Source organism: Oncorhynchus mykiss, chromosome 17 (genome assembly GCF_057628025.1).
Source record: "Oncorhynchus mykiss isolate SJ-2025 chromosome 17, ASM5762802v1, whole genome shotgun sequence".
Lineage (NCBI taxonomy): Eukaryota > Metazoa > Chordata > Actinopteri > Salmoniformes > Salmonidae > Oncorhynchus > Oncorhynchus mykiss.
Genome location: NC_143038.1, coordinates 56,871,858 through 56,891,375, shown reverse-complemented (window position 1 = coordinate 56,891,375; position 19,518 = coordinate 56,871,858). Strand labels below are relative to the sequence as shown.

The following is a 19,518-nucleotide window of genomic DNA, read 5'->3' as shown; positions in this document are numbered from 1 at the left end:
CTATACCAAGGAGCCATCACAGTAACAGCATAGTTCATAACAGCACAGTTCATAACAACCACAGTAACACCACAGTTCATAACAACCACAGTAACACCACAGTTCATAACAACCACAGTAACACCACAGTTCATAACAATCACAGTAACACCACAGTTCATAACAACCACAGTAACACCACAGTTCATAACAACCACAGTAACACCACAGTTCATAACAACCACAGTAACACCACAGTTCATAACAATCACAGTATCACCACAGTTCATAACAATCACAGTAGCACCACAGTTCATAACAACCACAGTAACACCACAGTTCATAACAACCACAGTAACACCACAGTTCATAACACCCACAGTAACACCACAGTTCATAACAACCACAGTAACACCACAGTTCATAACAACCACAGTAACACCACAGTTCATAACAATCACAGTAGCACCACAGTTCATAACAATCACAGTAGCACCACAGTTCATAACAATCACAGTAACACCACAGTTCATAACAATCACAGTAACACCACAGTTCATAACAACCACAGTAACACCACAGTTCATAACAACCACAGTAACACCACAGTTCATAACAACCACAGTAACACCACAGTTCATAACAATCACAGTTGCACCACAGTTCATAACAATCACAGTAGCACCACAGTTCATAACAACCACAGTAACACCACAGTTCATAACAACCACAGTAACACCACAGTTCATAACAACCACAGTAACACCACAGTTCATAACAACCACAGTAACACCACAGTTCATAACAACCACAGTAACACCACAGTTCATAACAACCACAGTAACACCACAGTTCATAACAATCACAGTAGCACCACAGTTCATAACAATCACAGTAGCACCACAGTTCATAACAATCACAGTAGCACCACAGTTCATAACAACCACAGTAACACCACAGTTCATAACAACCACAGTAACACCACAGTTCATAACAATCACAGTAGCACCACAGTTCATAACAACCACAGTAACACCACAGTTCATAACAACCACAGTAACACAACAGTTCATAACAACCACAGTAACACCACAGTTCATAACAATCACAGTAGCACCACAGTTCATAACAATCACAGTAACACCACAGTTCATAACAACCACAGTAACACCACAGTTCATAACAACCACAGTAACACCACAGTTCATAACAATCACAGTAGCACCACAGTTCATAACGATCACAGTAACACCACAGTTCATACCAAATTTAGCAACAAGCATACCATCAGTATAATCACTATTGCCTTTCTATCCTAGGTGTTAACTAAGCCTCTCTGTCTCTCTCTCTCTCTCTCAGGGTCTGAGGGCGGCGGACAACGACCCTACGGCCCCGCCCTATGACTCCCTGCTGGTGTTTGACTATGAGGGCAGTGGCTCCACGGCCGGCTCTGTCAGCTCCCTCAACTCCTCTAGCTCAGGAGACCAGGACTACGACTACCTCAACGACTGGGGCCCCCGCTTCAAAAAGCTGGCAGACCTCTACGGCGGGGGAGAGGACAACTGAGAGAGGGGTGTGGGTGGGTACGGAGGGGGTCCGGGGGGAGGGATTGGGGTCAGATGCTCCTCGAAACCACAGGCAGGGCCCAAGCAGTACCACATGAGATATTCCCATAGTAGACCAGTGAGGAGAGGACGGAACCTAAGAGAGTGTTCTAGAAGACGGCCTGTGACCTCACAGGTTCTGCTGCTACTCTATTCTGGCTTTTTTAGTGGCAAGTTTTTAGTGTGTTTTGTTTCTCACTCTACTGGACGTCGAGCTATCTGGGGATGCGAGACACTTCTGAGAGACAGGAGTGCTGACGCTCGTTTGGCTTGGATGATGAAAAGGAACATGACAAACTCATCTCCTTTTGGTTTAACGCTGAACACAATGTACAGAAAGACACTCTTTCTCTCTCTCAACTTGAATTTCCTTAGAACAGAAGCACTGTCATTTTATAAAGTGCCTTTTGTGGTGTGTTTTGTATCGGACTCCTGCTATCTCAGGGTTGGTTGCCATTGGAGAAGTTTCGAGCGGCACACTCCCTTGTAACCTCCCCCCCCCCCCCCCCCAACCTTCATATGAGTCCCTCTCCTCTGCTCTCTGATGTCACAAGAACTGCTGTACCCAGCAGCAACACAGACGAGAGAACCACACAACGAGGGCTGGCTGTAGGTAAAGATCAGTTATACTCCTTTTGGAGCGTTTTGGAGAAGTATTACTAAAGCAACCCTCTGTCAGTGATACCTGATACATCACTGGGCTGATCGAAGACTTACCCAACCATCATCCGGTCAACACAACACTGACATTGGATGTGTGTATGTGTGTCTGTTTTTAAAACTGAGGGGGGTTTCTAACAAACAGAGAATGCCTGCCTTTCCTCTGTGAACTCATGAGTCCAGGAGCCTATACGCTCAGATGCTTGCCTGCCCTGTACGGTTTTGTGTTGCTTTCCACACTGTAAAGCTTATGTAGGCATGATCTGAATAGTGAGATAGTATAACACAGTAAGACTTGAAATGGCTTGGAAAGAATGCACTGATAAAGAAGAATTAGAAGGATTTTTCTGGCCTTGAACATTCCCATTTTTAGGTCAACAAAACTATTGAGAGATGCATGAATTATTTTATTTTTTATGTTTTACTTAACGCACTTATTCTTCTGTGGTGAGAATGTGAATATACTCTGTAAAAAGACATTCAAAAAAGAACATGCTGTACGATACCTATTTTTGAAGTATTCATTTCAAAAAAAGTTGCTGCTCTAGCTAGCTCTTCAATAGGCTGAAAGACGTTTTGGAACAGCTATTTTCAATGTGTGCGTGTGTTTCTTTTCTCAACTTTGTCAAGACGCTGTACATTTGTTTCAGTTTATCTTTTCTATTTTTTTTTATTTTTTGGGGGGTTGTTTTTTAAGAATTAAGACAGCTTTGTTATAATCCTGTTTTTGTATATGTCAAATGCAGCCCTCCCTCTTCTCTTGTGTCTTTGACAAACGCCTTTCTGTCTGCCTCTGGACTTGGGACTGTGAAAGGGTAAAACAGCCATGTCTGTTGATAGTTGTTCTATTATTAAGTGTATCTGAATCATTTTCTTCATTCATCTAGATACTGGATATGTGCTTAAGAAAATAAATGAGACATGTTTTAAAAATGTTGCAACTTACTTACTACTACCTAGTTCATGTTCAACCATCAGTGGGCTTCACTCTAACCTTCTTGAGCTCTGCATCGGCATGAATTTTAAGCCTGAACCCTACCCATGCCCGTAACATTCAGGCCTGATTGCTTCTGCCAGAAGTACGAAATCAGAAATAGCTTCCTCCGTTAGTAAATCCGTTAACTACATATGACTGATCAATCGGGAATTACCTTAACATTTTAGCAAGGATCTCCCGCGATACGGATTGAATCCAGACCTCAATCTTTTCTCTGTGTTGGAGGGCAAGGAGAAGGAATAGACACAGTGACGACCTTTTCCTTGAAGATGATTGATTAACTGAAGGTGATGACCTCAGTGTTTTAATGTGAACGTCAAGGGCCCTTCTCCCTCACGGTTCTAGCATTCTGTACATTGCAAAGCAAAGAGTGGAAGGAATACTCTGCAGGGTAACAACGTATATTTGTGTCCATCCCTGTGATTTCAATTAGGCCCCAAAAAGCGGCGGGGGAATGGAAGGGTTTTAATCCTCCCCAGCTGTGTCTATCAATTAGCCACACCATTAATCCCCAGGACCTAAATCTCATTATATAGAGTGCCTTTAATAAGACACCCAGAGAGAGGGGAGAGAAAGAGGGGAGAGATATGGGCTAAAAGGATGCAGCCTACAGTGAAAAGATCAGAGCTACTGTATATGGCTACTTCAGAAACCTGAGAGGATGGACAGAGCAGAACCTACAGAGGGATGTTACATTATATTCTTTAAAAAAGGGTTGTTTAAAAAAAAAGGGGGGGGGGTTTGACCCAGGTTCACTCAGACCCAACTCTTGTTACTAGAGAGAGAGAGAGAGAGCTGTGCTGATAGGCTTTGGGAGCATGCTACATACTGTGGCTGATAATGAGGTGTGCTTTGATTCCACAGTTAATCTCTACACTTGAGAAGGAAGCCTGGCATTAAAGAGATTAAATATTCAAGCCTTCTATGTAATAAGGAATCCTTCTATATAATACAGAATACTTTTATTTGCAGTGCATGGTGACTCACATCTAGGGTTGCAAAGGGATATTACTGGAAACTTTCTAAGTTTACCAGTAAACTACCAGAATTTTGGTATCTTTCAAGGATTTTATGTAATCGATCATAAAATATGCTTCAGAATATCACAGGTGATTCTCTTTGTGTTCTTATCACATGTAAAATATATGAAATCATTGAATAAGATTATTTTTAAATAGAAAATGTAATGACAAAACTGTAAAACATTATCCTAAACATAAGCCATCAATTTAGTGAATACCGTTGGTGTTACAGTTGAGGGTTTCAGTACGGAATATACTTTATTTTATAACCTTTTTTAATATATATTATGTAATTGTATTGGCATCAAACTGGTGGCAGTTGTGAAAAAAATCAATAGTTTTAGGAGTTGCAGATGATGATGATGAAAAGGAGAGTTACTTTAGTGTTTCTTCAAGGGTTATGCTACTTCAATATATACCAAACATTAAGAACCCCCCATTCTTGATACACATGGGAAAGTGTTAGGCCCAGTAGCGTTGCAGTTTCTGACACAAACAGATACGCATGGCACCTACTATCATATCCCATTCAAAGGCACTTAAATATTTTGTCTTGCCCATCCACACTCTGAATGGCACACATACACAATATATGTCTCAATTATCTCAAGGTTTAAAAATGTCACCAATTGAAGTGGATTTAACAAGAGACATCAATAAGGGATCATAGCTTTTACCTAGATTCACCTGGTCAGTCAATGTCATGGAAAGAGCTGGTGTTCTTCATGTTTTGTATGCTCAGTGTATTGACAAGCAGTTCTTGTGGCTCTGCATTGCTTGATAAAGAGAAAGAAAAGCCAAGTTGAGGTGACTTGTTGATAAATGGTGTATACTAAGCAAGAGCTTAGCAGTTGGCCATCAGCCAGCCCCTTATGTATTGTAAATAAAGTTCTCGTTTTCAAATGCATTCAGCCCAGCTCTTTTCATTTCCTGTCCATAAAGGCCCTAGTCTCTTGGGCTGGCAGTGGGAACAATCCAATCTGAGAATGACTCGGACGGGTTTTGGTGGTGCCCGGATAATTTGCTGTTTACAATTTAGTGCTGATGGGGCTGCTTCGGTGCGAGCAGCACCATGGGAGGGACTTGTTTACCGGGTCTGTTGTGCTGACACAGCGGAGCACTCCTGCTATTTAAAGATCAGGTCGTGAATGAGATCAAAGCAGGATAATCAATTTGATGTTACTACTCAGAGTAGAGTGTAAGGGCTCTATTCAACCTGTATCGCTGAAACCCTACAGATTGCGCAATAGATATTTAAAGGCAATTTCTGATTGAGCCAATGCAGCATTTACCATGAATGCAGTCTACGCTAACGCAGGAACATTGCCTTTAAATTTAAGTAATGCTGTAATGCTGAACTTCCGCTGTATGGATTGAATAGAGCTCTAAGTCCAGTCCGGTCCATATCCCAGTCTAATGTACCTCTGGTTACTGATCTGAAGGGTTGAGAAATGCAATGGTGGAGAGAGTGATGGAGCAGAGACCAGATGGGTTCACATCAACCTGTAAAACTCTGTATTTATGCAAACAACATGTTTCAGACATTGGTTTACCCATCACATACCAAACTACCGATCAGAGTGTGCAAACCTTTGATCAGAACGTGATTGTGTGAGTATCTGTTATTAGGCCTATCTCTGCAAAGTACAGTATCACTGGATTGCACTAAAATGCCTTGTTGAATAACTGACTTCCTGCATCTACCCTTCCCAATATGGCCTTATCTGGTCCTGTCAGAGCGCAGTGAAGGGTTTAGAAGCCTTCATCCAGGGCTAATGTGGCCTGGGGTGGAGCGTATTTTTGTCTGAGATCTGCTCGGGCCTCTATTTCCATTCAATTCCATTCCCATTTGTCAGGTTCAATACAGGCATAGAGACTAGTGTTTTACATGAATACTAGATTGGAAGCAAAGTGATTAGTATTAATAGTCATCAGCCTGCACACGTGTACTAGCATTAACTGTGTAAGTGTAATGATATTTGATTAACATGATGAAGATTCATGTCAACCTATCTGGTTATTTGCCTGCTGTACTGTAGGTATGACTGCATTTGGCTGATGAGTCTCCATAGCTGTCAGACAAACTTAGCCATGTACAGTGGCGATTTTACCATGTAAATCTTGGTGGGGCAAACTCCAAAAAAACTTTAGATGCATGCCAGCAAAGCCTAAACACAACACATTAATTGCACTATAACAGTGACAAACGGTGCCCATAAACTGTTAGCTGTCCCAAAAGCAGAGCTTTCTTTTCAGCACCATGGAGTGAAACCGCTACACCTGGCTATCAGTGGAGCCTTGTCTGACAGCAAAACAGTTCATTCAGCCTCATTTACTGCCTTTAAAAAAACACAACTGATGTGGCTGACTTACTTAAAACCTCTCTGGGATAGGTGGGATGCAATCGTCCCACCTGGCCAATAGCCGGGGAAAATGCAGAGCGCCAAATTCAAATAAAATACTATAAAAATCAAACTTTCATTAAATCACACATATAAGATACCAAATTAAAGCTACCCTCATTGTGAATCCAGCCAACATGTCATATTTCAAAAAGGCTTTTGGCGAAAGCATAAGATGCTATTATCTAATGATAGCACAACAGTAAACAAAGAGAGTAGCATATTTCAACCCTGCAGGCACGACACATAAAGCAGAAATAAAAATATAATTCATGCCTTACCTTTGATGAGCTTCTTTTGTTGGCACTCCAATATGTCCCATAAACATCACAAATGGTCATTTTTTTTGATTAATTCCGTCGATATATATTCAAAATGTCAATTTATTTGACGCATTTGATCCAGAAAAACACAGCTTCCAACTTGCGCAACGTCACTACAAAATATCTCAAAAGTTACATGTAAACTTTGCCAAAACATTTCAAACTACTTTTGTAATACAACTTTAGGTATTTTTAAACGTTAATAATCGATCAAATTGAAGACGGGATGATCTGTGTTCAATACAGGAGGAATACAAACTGATGCTACTTTTCTGGTCACGCGCCTCTAACAAACAGTCCACATGAAGTGACACGCATTCTGAGCTGTGCTACTTTTTCATTACACAAAGGAAAAACCTCCACAGATTTCTACAGACTGGTGACATCCAGTGGAAGCGGTAGGATCTGCAGGAAAGTTGATTAGAAATCTGGATTCCCCATGAAAACATATTGAAAAGACAGTGACCTAAAAAATAAATCTGAATGGTTTGTCCTCGGGGTTTCGCCTGCTAAATAAATTGTTATACTCACAGACATGATTCAAACAGTTTTAGAAACTTCAGAGTGTTTTCTATCCAAATCTACTAATAATATGCATATCTTATATTCTGGGGATGAGTAGCAGGCAGTTGGAATTGGGCACGCTATTTATGCTGCCCCCTATCCCGAAGAAGTTGTTTAAATAAATGTGGTTTCTCCTGGCAATTGAGATGTACAAAAAGTGGCTTATGGGAACAAAGAGTCTATAAAAGGCAATCCGTAATTTCGATTAAGACATTAATGAGCGAGCTAAGACGGACGTATTCGATATAACTATTTGTTCATCACTTTTGAAATGTACAATTCAGAACATGGGCCGTTCTGACACTATTCTCCGTATACACCAAGTCAGAACCACGTGAAAAAAAGGGGGGATATAAGTAGACAATGAAAACTCTTACAATATTTGATGATGACATTTCTCTAAAACAGGCTATAGGCTTAATGTGCACCACCGAGTCAGAACAGGGGGCAAGGGACCAAATTATTAGGGTGACGCACATGGGATACTAACAACTTACTACACAACATACACTTAATATTACTTTCTTAGCTACAGTATACATACAGTGGGGAGAACAAGTATTTGATACACTGCCGATTTTGCAGGTTTTCCTACTTACAAAGCATGTAGAGGTCTGTAATTTGTATCATGGGTACACTTCAACTGTGAGATCCAGAAAATCCAGAAAATCACATTGTATGATTTTTAAGTAATTAATTTGCATTTTATTGCATCACAGACCTCTACATGCTTTGTAAGTAGGAAAACCTGCAAAATCGGCAGTGTATTAAATACTTGTTCTACCCACTGTATATCCCTGGCATATTACTTAAATTATGCAGCAGCATACAAGCCATTGTTGGACTCATCGTTGTGCTGTGCTCACTTGAACAGGAAGGTGGCTCAGCGGTCCGTCTTGTGGGCAAATTTTGTCATGAAACTTTGTCATCAAAGTCTGGTATTTTCTGGATTTATGGTGCTTTCATGACAACTGTGAAGTCGGGAAAAATACAAGCTTGAATCATGACGTCAGTGATCTTCAGGTCGGAGCTCTAGAAAGAGGCCCAATTTCCTGACTTGGAATTCCGAGTTGAATGTTCAAAACGTATTTTCCCAGTCGGAGTTAGTTTTTGTCTGAGTTCCCAGTTGTCTTGAACTCACTGAAGTCTGAGATTTCCAAGTTCCGAGTTTCTGGTTGTTTTGAACGCGACAGAAGTCAATGTATTCAACCTTTTCTGGCCTATAGTGGTGCGTGAGAATGTTTATCCTTTTTAGCTTGGGAAAGAGACCCTTAAACCCAGACTTGGACTACACACCCTCTCCACCGAATAGCAGGGGAAGCAAAATAGTAATTGCTTTGCAAAGCTTGCTGTTAGCTACTGATTCCTTCCAACCCACTGTTGAATTTTCAATTTCAAACTTGTTGTGTAATGTTAATGTCCAATGGCCGATGAGCACCGATATGTTTTATCTATAATTTCTCTTCATATGACAAGGATTGAAATTGATTTGTCAGTAGACGTGTCTTTCATCAAAGTTTACAATGAGTATTTCTGTTATTTGATGTGGCTCTCTGCAATTTCTCCGGATATTTTGGAGGCATTTCTGAATATGGCGCCAATGTAAACTGAGGTTTTTGAATATAAATATGAACTTGATCGAACAAAACATACATGTATTCTGTAATATTGAGTCCTGGGAGTGTCATATGATGAAGATTGTCAAAGGTTATTGAATCATTTTATCCATATTTGTGCTTTTTGTGACTCCTCTCTTTTGTCGGAAAATGGCTGAATGCTTTCTGTGACTAGTTGCTGACCTAACATAATGATATGTTCTGCTTTTGTCGAAAAGCCTTTTTGAAATCGGACACTGTGGTTGGATTAACGAGAAGTGTATCTTTAAAATGGTTTAAAATACTTGTATGGTTGAGGAATTTTAATTATGAGATTTCTGTTGTTTTGAATTTGGCGCCCTGCAATTTCACTGGCTGTTGGCAAGGTGGGACGCTAGGGTCCCGAACGATCCCAGAGAGGTTAATCATCCTTGAGATGGTTCTACACCTTGAATGGAGTCCACCTTGAGTAAATTCAATTGACTGGACATGATTTCAAAAGGCACACACATGTCTATATAAGGTCCCACAGTTGACAGTGCATGATTTGATAGCCATGAGGTCAAAGGAATTGTCCATAGATCTGGGGAAGGGTACCAAAACATTTCTGCAGCATTGAAGGTCCCCAAAAACACAGTGGCCTCCATCATTCTTAAATGGAAGAAGTTTGGAACCAACAAGACTCTTCCTAGCGCTGACTGCCCAGCCAAACTGAACAATCTGGGGAGAATGGCATTGGTCAGGGAGGTGACCAAGAGCCCGATGGTCACTTTGCCAGTACTCCAGAGTTCCTCTGTGGAGATGGGAGAACCTTCCAGAAGGACAACCATCTCTGCAGCACTCCACCAACCAGGCCTTTAGAGTGGCCAGACGAAACCCACTCGACAGCCCGCTTGGAGTTTGCCAAAAGGCATCAAAAGGACTCTCATACCATGAGAAACTAAATTCTTTGGTCTGATGAAACAAAGATTGAACTCTATGGTCTAAATGTCAAATCTGGAGGAATCCTGGCACCATCCGGTGAAGCATGGTGGTGGCAGCATCATGCCGAGGGGATGTTTTTCAGTGGCAGGGACTGGGAGACTAGTCAGGATCGAGGGTAAAATGAACGGTGCAAAGTATAGAGAGATCCTTGAAAACCTGCTCCAGAGCACTTAGGACCTCATACTGGGGTGAAGGTTCATCTTCTAACAGGACAATGACCCTAAGCCAAGACAACGCAGAAGTGGCTTCGGGACAAGTTTCTGAATGTCCTTGCGTGGCCCAGCCAGAGCCCAGACTTGAACCTGATCGAACATCTCTGGAGAGACCTGAAAATTGCTTTGCCGCAACGATGCTCCCCATCCAACCTGACAGATTTTCAGAGGAACAGCAGAGAAGAATGGAAGAAACTCCCCAAATACAGGTGTGCCAAGCTTGTATCGTCATACCCAAGAAGACTTGAGGCTGTAATCACTGCCAAAGGTGTTTCAACAAAGTACTGAGTAAAGGTTCTGAATGTACTGAGTACTGAGTAAAGGTTCTACTTTACTTACGTAAAGTATTCAAAAACATGTTTTTGCTTTCTTATTATGAGGTATTGTGTGTAGATTGATGAGGGGGAAAAATGATTTAATCCATTTTAGAATAAGGCTGTAATGTAACAAAATGTGGTAAAAGTCAAAGGGTCTGAATACTTTGTTGGTCTGCAATAAAGTATCCAAGAGTGTAGGTTTGCATTGTGTGTGTGCGTGCCCGCGTCTGTGTGTGCATGGGTGTGAAAGGTGGCTGTGTAAATGGTGATTGGCTTTTCATTTATTGGTTTACACAGATGAGAGGTCCTTTCCCCACTCGGCCTGGGTGTGTGTGCGAGCGTGCCAAGGTTATTATGTACATAAATGTACATTCTGCCAATGTTGATGTGTTTTTGACTTTGAGTGATAGGACCAATTTAAATCACTGAGCAATGTCATTGTAAATTTGGGTTGGATAATTAATTGGGTTTTGATTATGATTTGGAAACTGAATGATTTTTAAAACTGATAGATTGATTGGTGATTGGGGAGAGTGAAACTGATCCTAATCTCATTTCCATTACCAAATTATGTTTTTGATGATAGTGATAATGCTCAGGAACTATAGCAGGTATGGTGTTAATGGCACATAGAGACTATAGGAGTTGCCTTATAAGTAGTGGAATCATGATACTTGTCTTGGGTCACGTTCATTAGGCACCAAGGAATACATTTTTACTTAAACCAGGAGTCACTACCTGGATTTGTCCAACAAGATGTCCTAATTTTAGTTTCTGGGATGGAAATAGTTATTTCCACCATGCTGATCCATTGGAGTGTGATAGATAGCTAAAACTTATTTTATTAACCTCTCTAGGGTATATGGGACGCTAGCGTCCCACCTGGCCAACATCCAGTGAGATTGCAGAGGGCCAAATACAAATACAGAAATACTCATTATAAAAATTCAGAAAAGATAGAACTATTTTACATTGGTTTAAAGATTAACTTCTTGTGAATCCAACCATGGTGTCAGATTTCAAAAATGCTTTACGGCGAAAGCATACCTTACAATTATTTGAGAACATAGCCCAGAAGACAAATCATTACAAACAGTAACTAGCCAAGTAGAAGAGTTACACAAGTCAGAAATAGAGATAAAATTAATCACATACCTTTAATGATCTTCATATGTTTGCACTCAGACGACATTCATTTATTCAATAAATGTTCCTTTTGTTCGATAAAGTCTCTCTTTATATCCGTTTTTAGCCTAAATAATCGATAATATTTAAACCGGACAATAACGTCGTCAATATAAAAGGTAAAAAAGAAAGGCACTCTCTCGGTCGCGCGCATGAAAAAGCTCTGTGACACGGCAGGGTCCACTCATTCAGACTTCTCTTACTCCCTCATTTTTCAGAATACAAGCCTGACACAATTTCTAAAGACTGTTAACATCTAGTGGAAGGCATAGGAACTGCAATTTGTGTCCTAAGTCAATGGACCCTGTAATGGCATTGAATAGAAAACTACAACAACAACAAAAACCCTACTTCCTGAATGGATTTTTCTTAGGTTTTCGCCAGTCAAATGAGATCTGTTATACTCACCGACATTATTTTAACAGTTTTGGAAACTTTAGAGTGTTGTCTATACAAATCTACTAATTATATGCATATCCCATCTTCTGGGCCTGAGTAGAAGGCAGATTAATTTGGGCATGGTTTTCATCCAAATTTCCAAATGCTGCCCCCTACCCTAGAGAAGTTAAACTCCATTGTTGCATGCACTGTCTATGAAGATATAGCTTTGAATCTCATGAACTGTGTGCATCTTTGGTTTTTCTTCATGGATTTGTGCAGGTGACTGTGTATCATGACCTCCCCAGTCAAATTGCTAGAATGCTAGAGGTTGAAATGGGAGGCAGTGCAAAGTTTCTTGGGACGAGGCTGAGCCAGTGCTATAGCAGCTTATGCATGAATCCATACAATAAGTTATTGCTTTTATGCTTCTTAGTTTATGAAAAATGTATGCATTTTCTACATGTGAATGAATGTTTTAAATCGTGTAATTTTCTTTTAAGTTGAGAGGACTCTCAAAATAGGGGAATGTCAGAACAGAAATGACAAGATTATGTTATAATGCTGATATTGCATCAAATGGTTGTTTTATGCAACAGAATAAGGTGTTGTTAGAATGCTCATCTGTGTGTGTTCTACTGAGGATGGGCCTCTGGAAGATTGACAATGTCTCCTCTTACACTTGGCAGTGACGTAAAGTCCCCATGAGTGACAGAACGCTGAGCCAATCACGGCGCAATGCTCCATATTTTCTGCTGACTTGCCCCTACCACCATTTTGGAGCTGCCTTACTCAAGAAAACAAAAAGGAGACCATGTTTGTATGCGGCTTTATTAACTCAATGAAATATATAATTTTTTTACATTGTTACAAACTGATATGGGACGTGTATTAATGCCAAAATAATATGCAAAACAGGCAAGCCCAAACAGGCTCTGCCCCACCTGCCCTGAATGACGGTCGCCACTGAGTGTATGTGTGTTTGTGCATGCACGCGTGCATGTGTGTGTGGCCTGCAGCAGTGGGCTAGTCTGAATGAGACACATTAAAGAGGGCAACAAGCTATTAATCCCAGTCAAGACTTCACAGGTTCAGCTGCGGTTATGAACCCATTCCAGTGCCAAACACTGGGCTTATTATAGCATTTCCAGGGTGGAGCACACTACTCCACTTGACCCAAATGACTCAACGACCCTAAAGTCAAAGTTAACCCACTCTGTAACAATGAAAATCATGAAAGTAAATAGGAGAAATAAGTTGTTGCAAATAAGGGATAGGTGTTCTTCCTCTTCATGGAGATGGAGGTCAGCTGCTACATGATCTTTGACTTATTCATTCAAACTGTAAAAACTCATATGAACCTGACCTCTGGTCCTCTGAGAATGAGCCTCTTCTTCATTTGAACCGTTGTTAACTTTTAACCATCCTGGCCCTTCAAGAGCACATCTATCTGAATAGGTAACAACGGGAAGGTTCTTTGGCTTGACCTCTTCCTTTCACCACCAGCTTGTCAGATATCACTAATCCGAACTGCCATTGGTAATAGAACAGTGACTGTGTACAGAATGATTTCACAGATGCATCTATGGAGCCACCACTTGGAGACTAGCAATATGTAGTGATGGAGTCCTGACCGGCAGACAGGCTTGATACTGACGTCTCTGAATGGAGAGAGACCTGGCACTTAACACATCCACAATGTGGGACTGAAGGTGATTACTAAGAATACAGTGCAGCAGAAATGTCCAGTATTTGCAACACCCTTTTCATTCCATGTGTCACTGATGACTCTGCCTCAACTCTGCCTATTTGTACAGATGGAGATGACTGGATAGGCTTTTCCCAGACTCCAGACTCTGTCGTTTGATGGGGAGACCATAATTGGGTAGGTTTTTATCTGTCCTGTACAAGCTTCAACATAGTAACTGTTTGTGTCAGATATTACCTATCCTAACTGCCATTGGTAATAGAACCATCACTATGTGTGTATGTGTTTACAGAAACATGTATGGAGCCAGCAGTTGGAGACATGCAAGATGATGTGATGAAGTCTAGACTGACAGAGGTGCTTGACACTGATGTATCTAAATGGAGAGAGATCTGGCACTTGGCATACATTTTTTACTAGACACTTGAATTGAATGGTATCAGTCAATATGGGGAGGGAGAAACCCAGTGTACTGTTCAACAGGATCAGGGAACTCCTGTTGTATACGGGACACCACACAGGAAGGTATGACCACTCTGACATGTTTGCCAGTGTGCACCAGTCCCATTACCACCAGACAAAATACCAATAGTATCTGTATCGCTTGGGAATGACAATGAAAGGTGAAAGCTGCAAATTGTTATATTACAGAACACTGCTTCTATGATATTATGTAAAGGGTTATTTATTCTACATGGACCTGTTACTATATTTGAAAGTTATCAAAACACTTAGTTAAGAATATGTTATAAATTTAGCAATTGCATTATTCTAATATTACTCTGTAGGCTACTAACCTATTCAAAGCCTCCTCCGGCATCTTACCATACATATGCCTGTAGTTATTGAACTCAACCTGCAGGAGGTTTGTTTGTTGTGATGGAGTGGAGGGAAACAGCTGTGTGGGCAAGGTTCTGACAGATGTGTTTGTCTTGGTGGAGGCAAGGACACACCCACAAAATACCCACATTAAATCATACTCCCAAGCCAACTCACATTTGGCCTGTGTGTTAAAAAGGTGGATTTTGTTGCGTTCATTGCCACAGTTATATATACTGTACAGTCTCAAAGAAGTCGAAGAAACTAGACATTATTGTGGCTGCAGCAGGAACGTTTTTGGGAATCAAGGATTTTACATTGGAAGACTTGCAAGGGGTACTGGCGCCAGAAGACCAGGTTCCAGGTTCCCCTTGAGCCTGAGTAGGGATCAGATCTGTTTTATTTATTTTAACAGAAAAAATATTTTAGTTCAGTTTTTTGGGGGAATCCTATTTACATCCCGCATAGTAGATGGTGGAATGCACATTAAATTGTGAAATCACCAATACATCATAAAGGAAGAAGAAGACCTAGTCAGTTGTTGTCACGTCCTGACCATAGAAAGCCTGTATTTTCTATGGTAGAGTAGGTCAGGGCGTGACTAGGGAATTTAGTCTAGTTTATATTTTCTATGTGGGGTTCTAGGTTTTATTTTCTATGTTGGGGTTTGTGTATGATTCCCAATTAGAGGCAGCTGGTAATCGTTGTCTCTAATTGGGGATCATACTTAAGTAGAATTTTTCCACCTGTGGGTTATGGGATATTGTTTATGTTTAGTTGCCTGTTAGCACAGCATTTGTCGTCACGGTTCGTTTGTTCTTTATTGTTTTGTTTTGCTTTGAGTTTCACATAGTAATAAAAGATGTAGAACTCAGATCATGTTTTGACACCTTATCACTCTGTCATAAATTAGGGAGGAGGGGAATTTCCCTCCTGCAGTTCAGTATGAAGAGACTTTTGCTGCCAAAACAATAACACTGAAAAGGTGAATACTGGAACAATATTTCTAAGATAGAAATGTTAGGAATGGTCCGTGGGGATCTATAGAATAATCATGTCATATTGCTTGTCATCTTGTGATGTTATTAAAAACTTTATGAACCAAATACTGTAACTGAGGAAGGAAACCCCCTTTGGCTGTCAAGTTTCCATCCAATATGATGTTAATACAATAATACAAGGATTAAACTATTTTTGTTAAGATAGGAATGTGATTTTGGTTTTCTAATGAGATAATATTTTTTCACGTCCTTTGCACATTAAGTAGCCACACTCCGAATTAGGTCAGAATAGTGTGTCAGTGTGATGGAACTGCCCTTTCCGACCAGAGTGCTTAAAAGGACTCGCTAAGATTTAACACACCATACCAGAAGACGTGAGACAGTGGTCCACATATTAAAATGGTTGGAAACCCTGAAACTCTCAACACTAGAAGATAAAGACTAGACCCTAACATTGCAAGTCTGCAGCTGGGCATATAAAAGTGGTCCTAGAACATTGACTAAAGACACGAGGTGGGAAGGAGAAAATCCCATCTCAGACAATCACTGTGTATCTGTTCTATTTGAACACTCCAGTACAAGACCAAGACAACTAAGAAGAAGGACATTGTGACCTCTGGTGGAAAATCAGAGCCTTTCACCGAAGCGGGACACTACAACTTCCCCATAGAATGATTGACTGGTTTCAACAGAGAGATGACGAACAAAGATATCTACACGTAAATAAACTCTGCAAAAAAAGAAACGTCCCTTTTTCAGGACCCTGTCTTTCAAAGATAATTCATACAAATTCAAATAACTTCACAGATATTCATTGTAAAGGGTTTTAACACTGTTTCCCATGCTTGTTCAATTAATAAACCCTTATGGAACGGTCAGTAAGACACTAACAGCTTACAAACGGTAGGCAATTAAGGTCACAGTTATGAAAACTTAGGACACTAAAGAGGCTTTTCTACTGACTCTGAAAAACACCAAAAGAAGATGCCCAGGATCCCTGCTCATTTGCGTGAACGTGCATCAGCATGCTGCAAGGAGGAATGAGGACTGAAGATGTGCCCAGGGCAATAAATTGCAATGTCCATACTGTGAGACGCCTAAGACAGTGCTACAGGAAGACAGGACGGACGGCTGATCGCCCTCGCTGTGGCAGACCATGTGTAACAACACCTGCACAGGATCCCTACCTCCGAACACCACAGGATGGCAACTAAAACTGCCTGAGTTACACCAGGAACACACAATCCCTCCATCAGTGCTCAGACTGTCCTCAATAGGCTGAGAGAGGCTGGACTGAGGGCTTGTAAGCCTGTTGTGAGGCAGGTCCTCACCAGACATCACCGGCAACAATGTCGCCAATGGGCACAAACTCACCGTCGCTGGACCAGACAGGACTGGCAAAAAGTGCTCTTCACTGACGAGTTGCGGTTTTGTCTAACCTAGGGGTGATGGTCGCGTTTATCGTCGAAGGAATGAACGTTACACCGAGGCCTGTACTCTGGAGTGGGATCGTTTGGAGGTGGAGGGTCCGTCATGGTTTGGGGCGGTGTGTCACAGCATCATCGGCCTGCACTTGTCATTGCAGGCAATCTCAACACTGTGCATTACAGGGAAGACATCCTCCTCCCTCATGTGGTACCCTTCCTGCAGGCTCATCCTGACATGACCCTCCAGCATGACAATGCCACCAGCCATACTGCTCGTTCTGTGCGTGATTTCCTGCAAGACAGGAATGTCAGTGTTCTGCAATGGCCAGCGAAGATCCCAGATCTCAATCCCATTGAGCACATCTGGGACCTGTTGGATCGAAGGGTGAGGGCTAGGGCCATTCCCCCCAGAAATGTCCGGGAACTTGCAGGAGCCTTGGTGGAAGAGTGGGGTATCATCTCACAGCAAGAATTGGCAAATCTGGTGCAGTCCATGTGGAGGAGATGCACTGCAGTACTTAATGCACATGTGGCCACACCAGATACTGACTGTTACTTTTTATTTTGACATCCCCTTTTTTCAGTGACACATTATTCAATTTCTGTTAGTCACATGTCTGTGGAACTTGTTCAGTTTATGTCTCAGTTGTTGAATCTTGTTATGTTCATACAAATATTTACACATGTTACGTTTGCTGAAAATAAATGCAGTTGACAGTGAGTTTGCTGAGTTTACATTCATGATCTCTTACCCAAACGGGCGGTGATTCATTTGCAGAGTAAATTATTACTTTGAGGGTAGTTTCCACATGTATCAACAAAAGTTTGACTCTCTCTTTGCCTCTCCCTATCTACCCCTGTCTTTTGTGGTAACCAAGCAGTCATGCTGTTGTTAGTCCACTAGGGAATTTTTCTCATGTGTTGTGTTTATGTTATTCTGTGTTATTATTTTGTTAGCTAGTAAATAAATACAATAATTTTGTGTAGTGCTGAATCATAAGTAAAGCTGGGGTTCTTGCGGATCCAAGGAGTATGTAACGTTCAGAATGAGACTGATATGAGGTAATGATTAAGTGACTTTTATCGATATATAACTTATATATATTTTAGAGTTTATTCGGGAGATGGTAACTCTATAAACAACTTCTTCTGTGGTGCCTCAAATTCCTAATGAGTTAATTGTTACATGATTAATTTAATTGTTACACAATTAAACATGGTTAGTTGTTTCGATAAATAACAGTCATCACGTTAATGAAAGTCACGTCACGACAGCGGGTGCAGTTTCCCTTTAACAAATGAGAGGTCATAAACAAACATGTTCTATGACACATCACAGGAAGCAGTGATGTCACTTCTACCCCCTTGAAGGCTCAGGGTATTTACCCACCACCTCCAGGTGCACTCACTGAGATGTCGCTAGGCAACTACAGTCCCCGTTCTGTTTCTGGCACTCAAGTGGGAGATTATGTGGACTTAACTCTGAAAGAGCAGCCATGTCGTGCAGTAGAAGGGAATTACCAGGGAAAATATTGGATTGGGCCGAAGCACAAAGGGCAGGTGAGCCTGAAACACCAGAGCTGTACTCAGATGCCCTGTCTGTCTGGCACCAAGGAAGCAACCAACACTGACTCACATCCCAGAATTGAGTGCTCTGCTCACTCGGGGGAGTGCCACATACTTGTGTAAGTTATTGACACTGTATAAGATCATCACTATTCAATGAAAAGATGTGTGTTGTTCAGGAATATGCTCAGCAACAGCATCCATGAGATGATGCTTTATAGGTCACAGACACTGAGCACTGACCTCACCCTCTGGCTGTCTTAGATTGGAGATTGAACTGAGTAAACAGTTCAGTGATAAAGGGATAAATCAAGTCACAGCCATGCAGCGTACAATTTATAATGAAATCCACATTGAGCAGATCCTGCTCTGCTGAGGTTATCTGAAAACATACACCTGTCAATAGCGCAAGTTACTACTGCCATCTTGTGGAAATGAACAGCATGACCATTGAACAGAGTGGAAATATAATTAATCAGTATTGAAAGCTGCAGCTGTCCATTATATGAATTGTTCTGCATGCATGTTGAAGCTGGTCACAATCAGTGTAACATCAGGCCTATGTCCCAACAGACACTCCGAATGGTGTAATTGTTTCAATCCCCCAGTTGTGGTGAATGTTACTTGGCATCTGATGTAGCATCTGTTTCCAATACGTCAGGCACACTATGCAGCTCATTCCTGTCTTTTAATAATAGTGGATGTCTGAACCGAGCCGAACCGACACAGAACAGAAGGACAGACTGGTATGCTGCTGTGTCTGTCTGTTCTGTTG

The 19,518-nt window shown here is 41.2% G+C and overlaps 1 protein-coding gene across 4 annotated transcripts in view; it reads left to right on the top strand.

Annotated features, from left to right (window-relative positions):
- The window catches only part of LOC110494541 (cadherin-4), a 354,972-nt gene extending 351,796 nt beyond the window's left edge, over nt 1–3,176 (top strand). For all 4 annotated transcript variants that reach the window (XM_090206011.1, XM_036950601.2, XM_036950600.2 and 1 more), the window contains exon 17: nt 1,339–3,176. In XM_090206011.1, the coding sequence (XP_090062137.1) occupies nt 1,339–1,545 (207 nt within the window). In that variant the 3' untranslated portion in view covers nt 1,546–3,176. The remainder of the gene's footprint in view (nt 1–1,338) is intronic.
- Nucleotides 3,177–19,518: the final 16,342 nt, after the last annotated feature.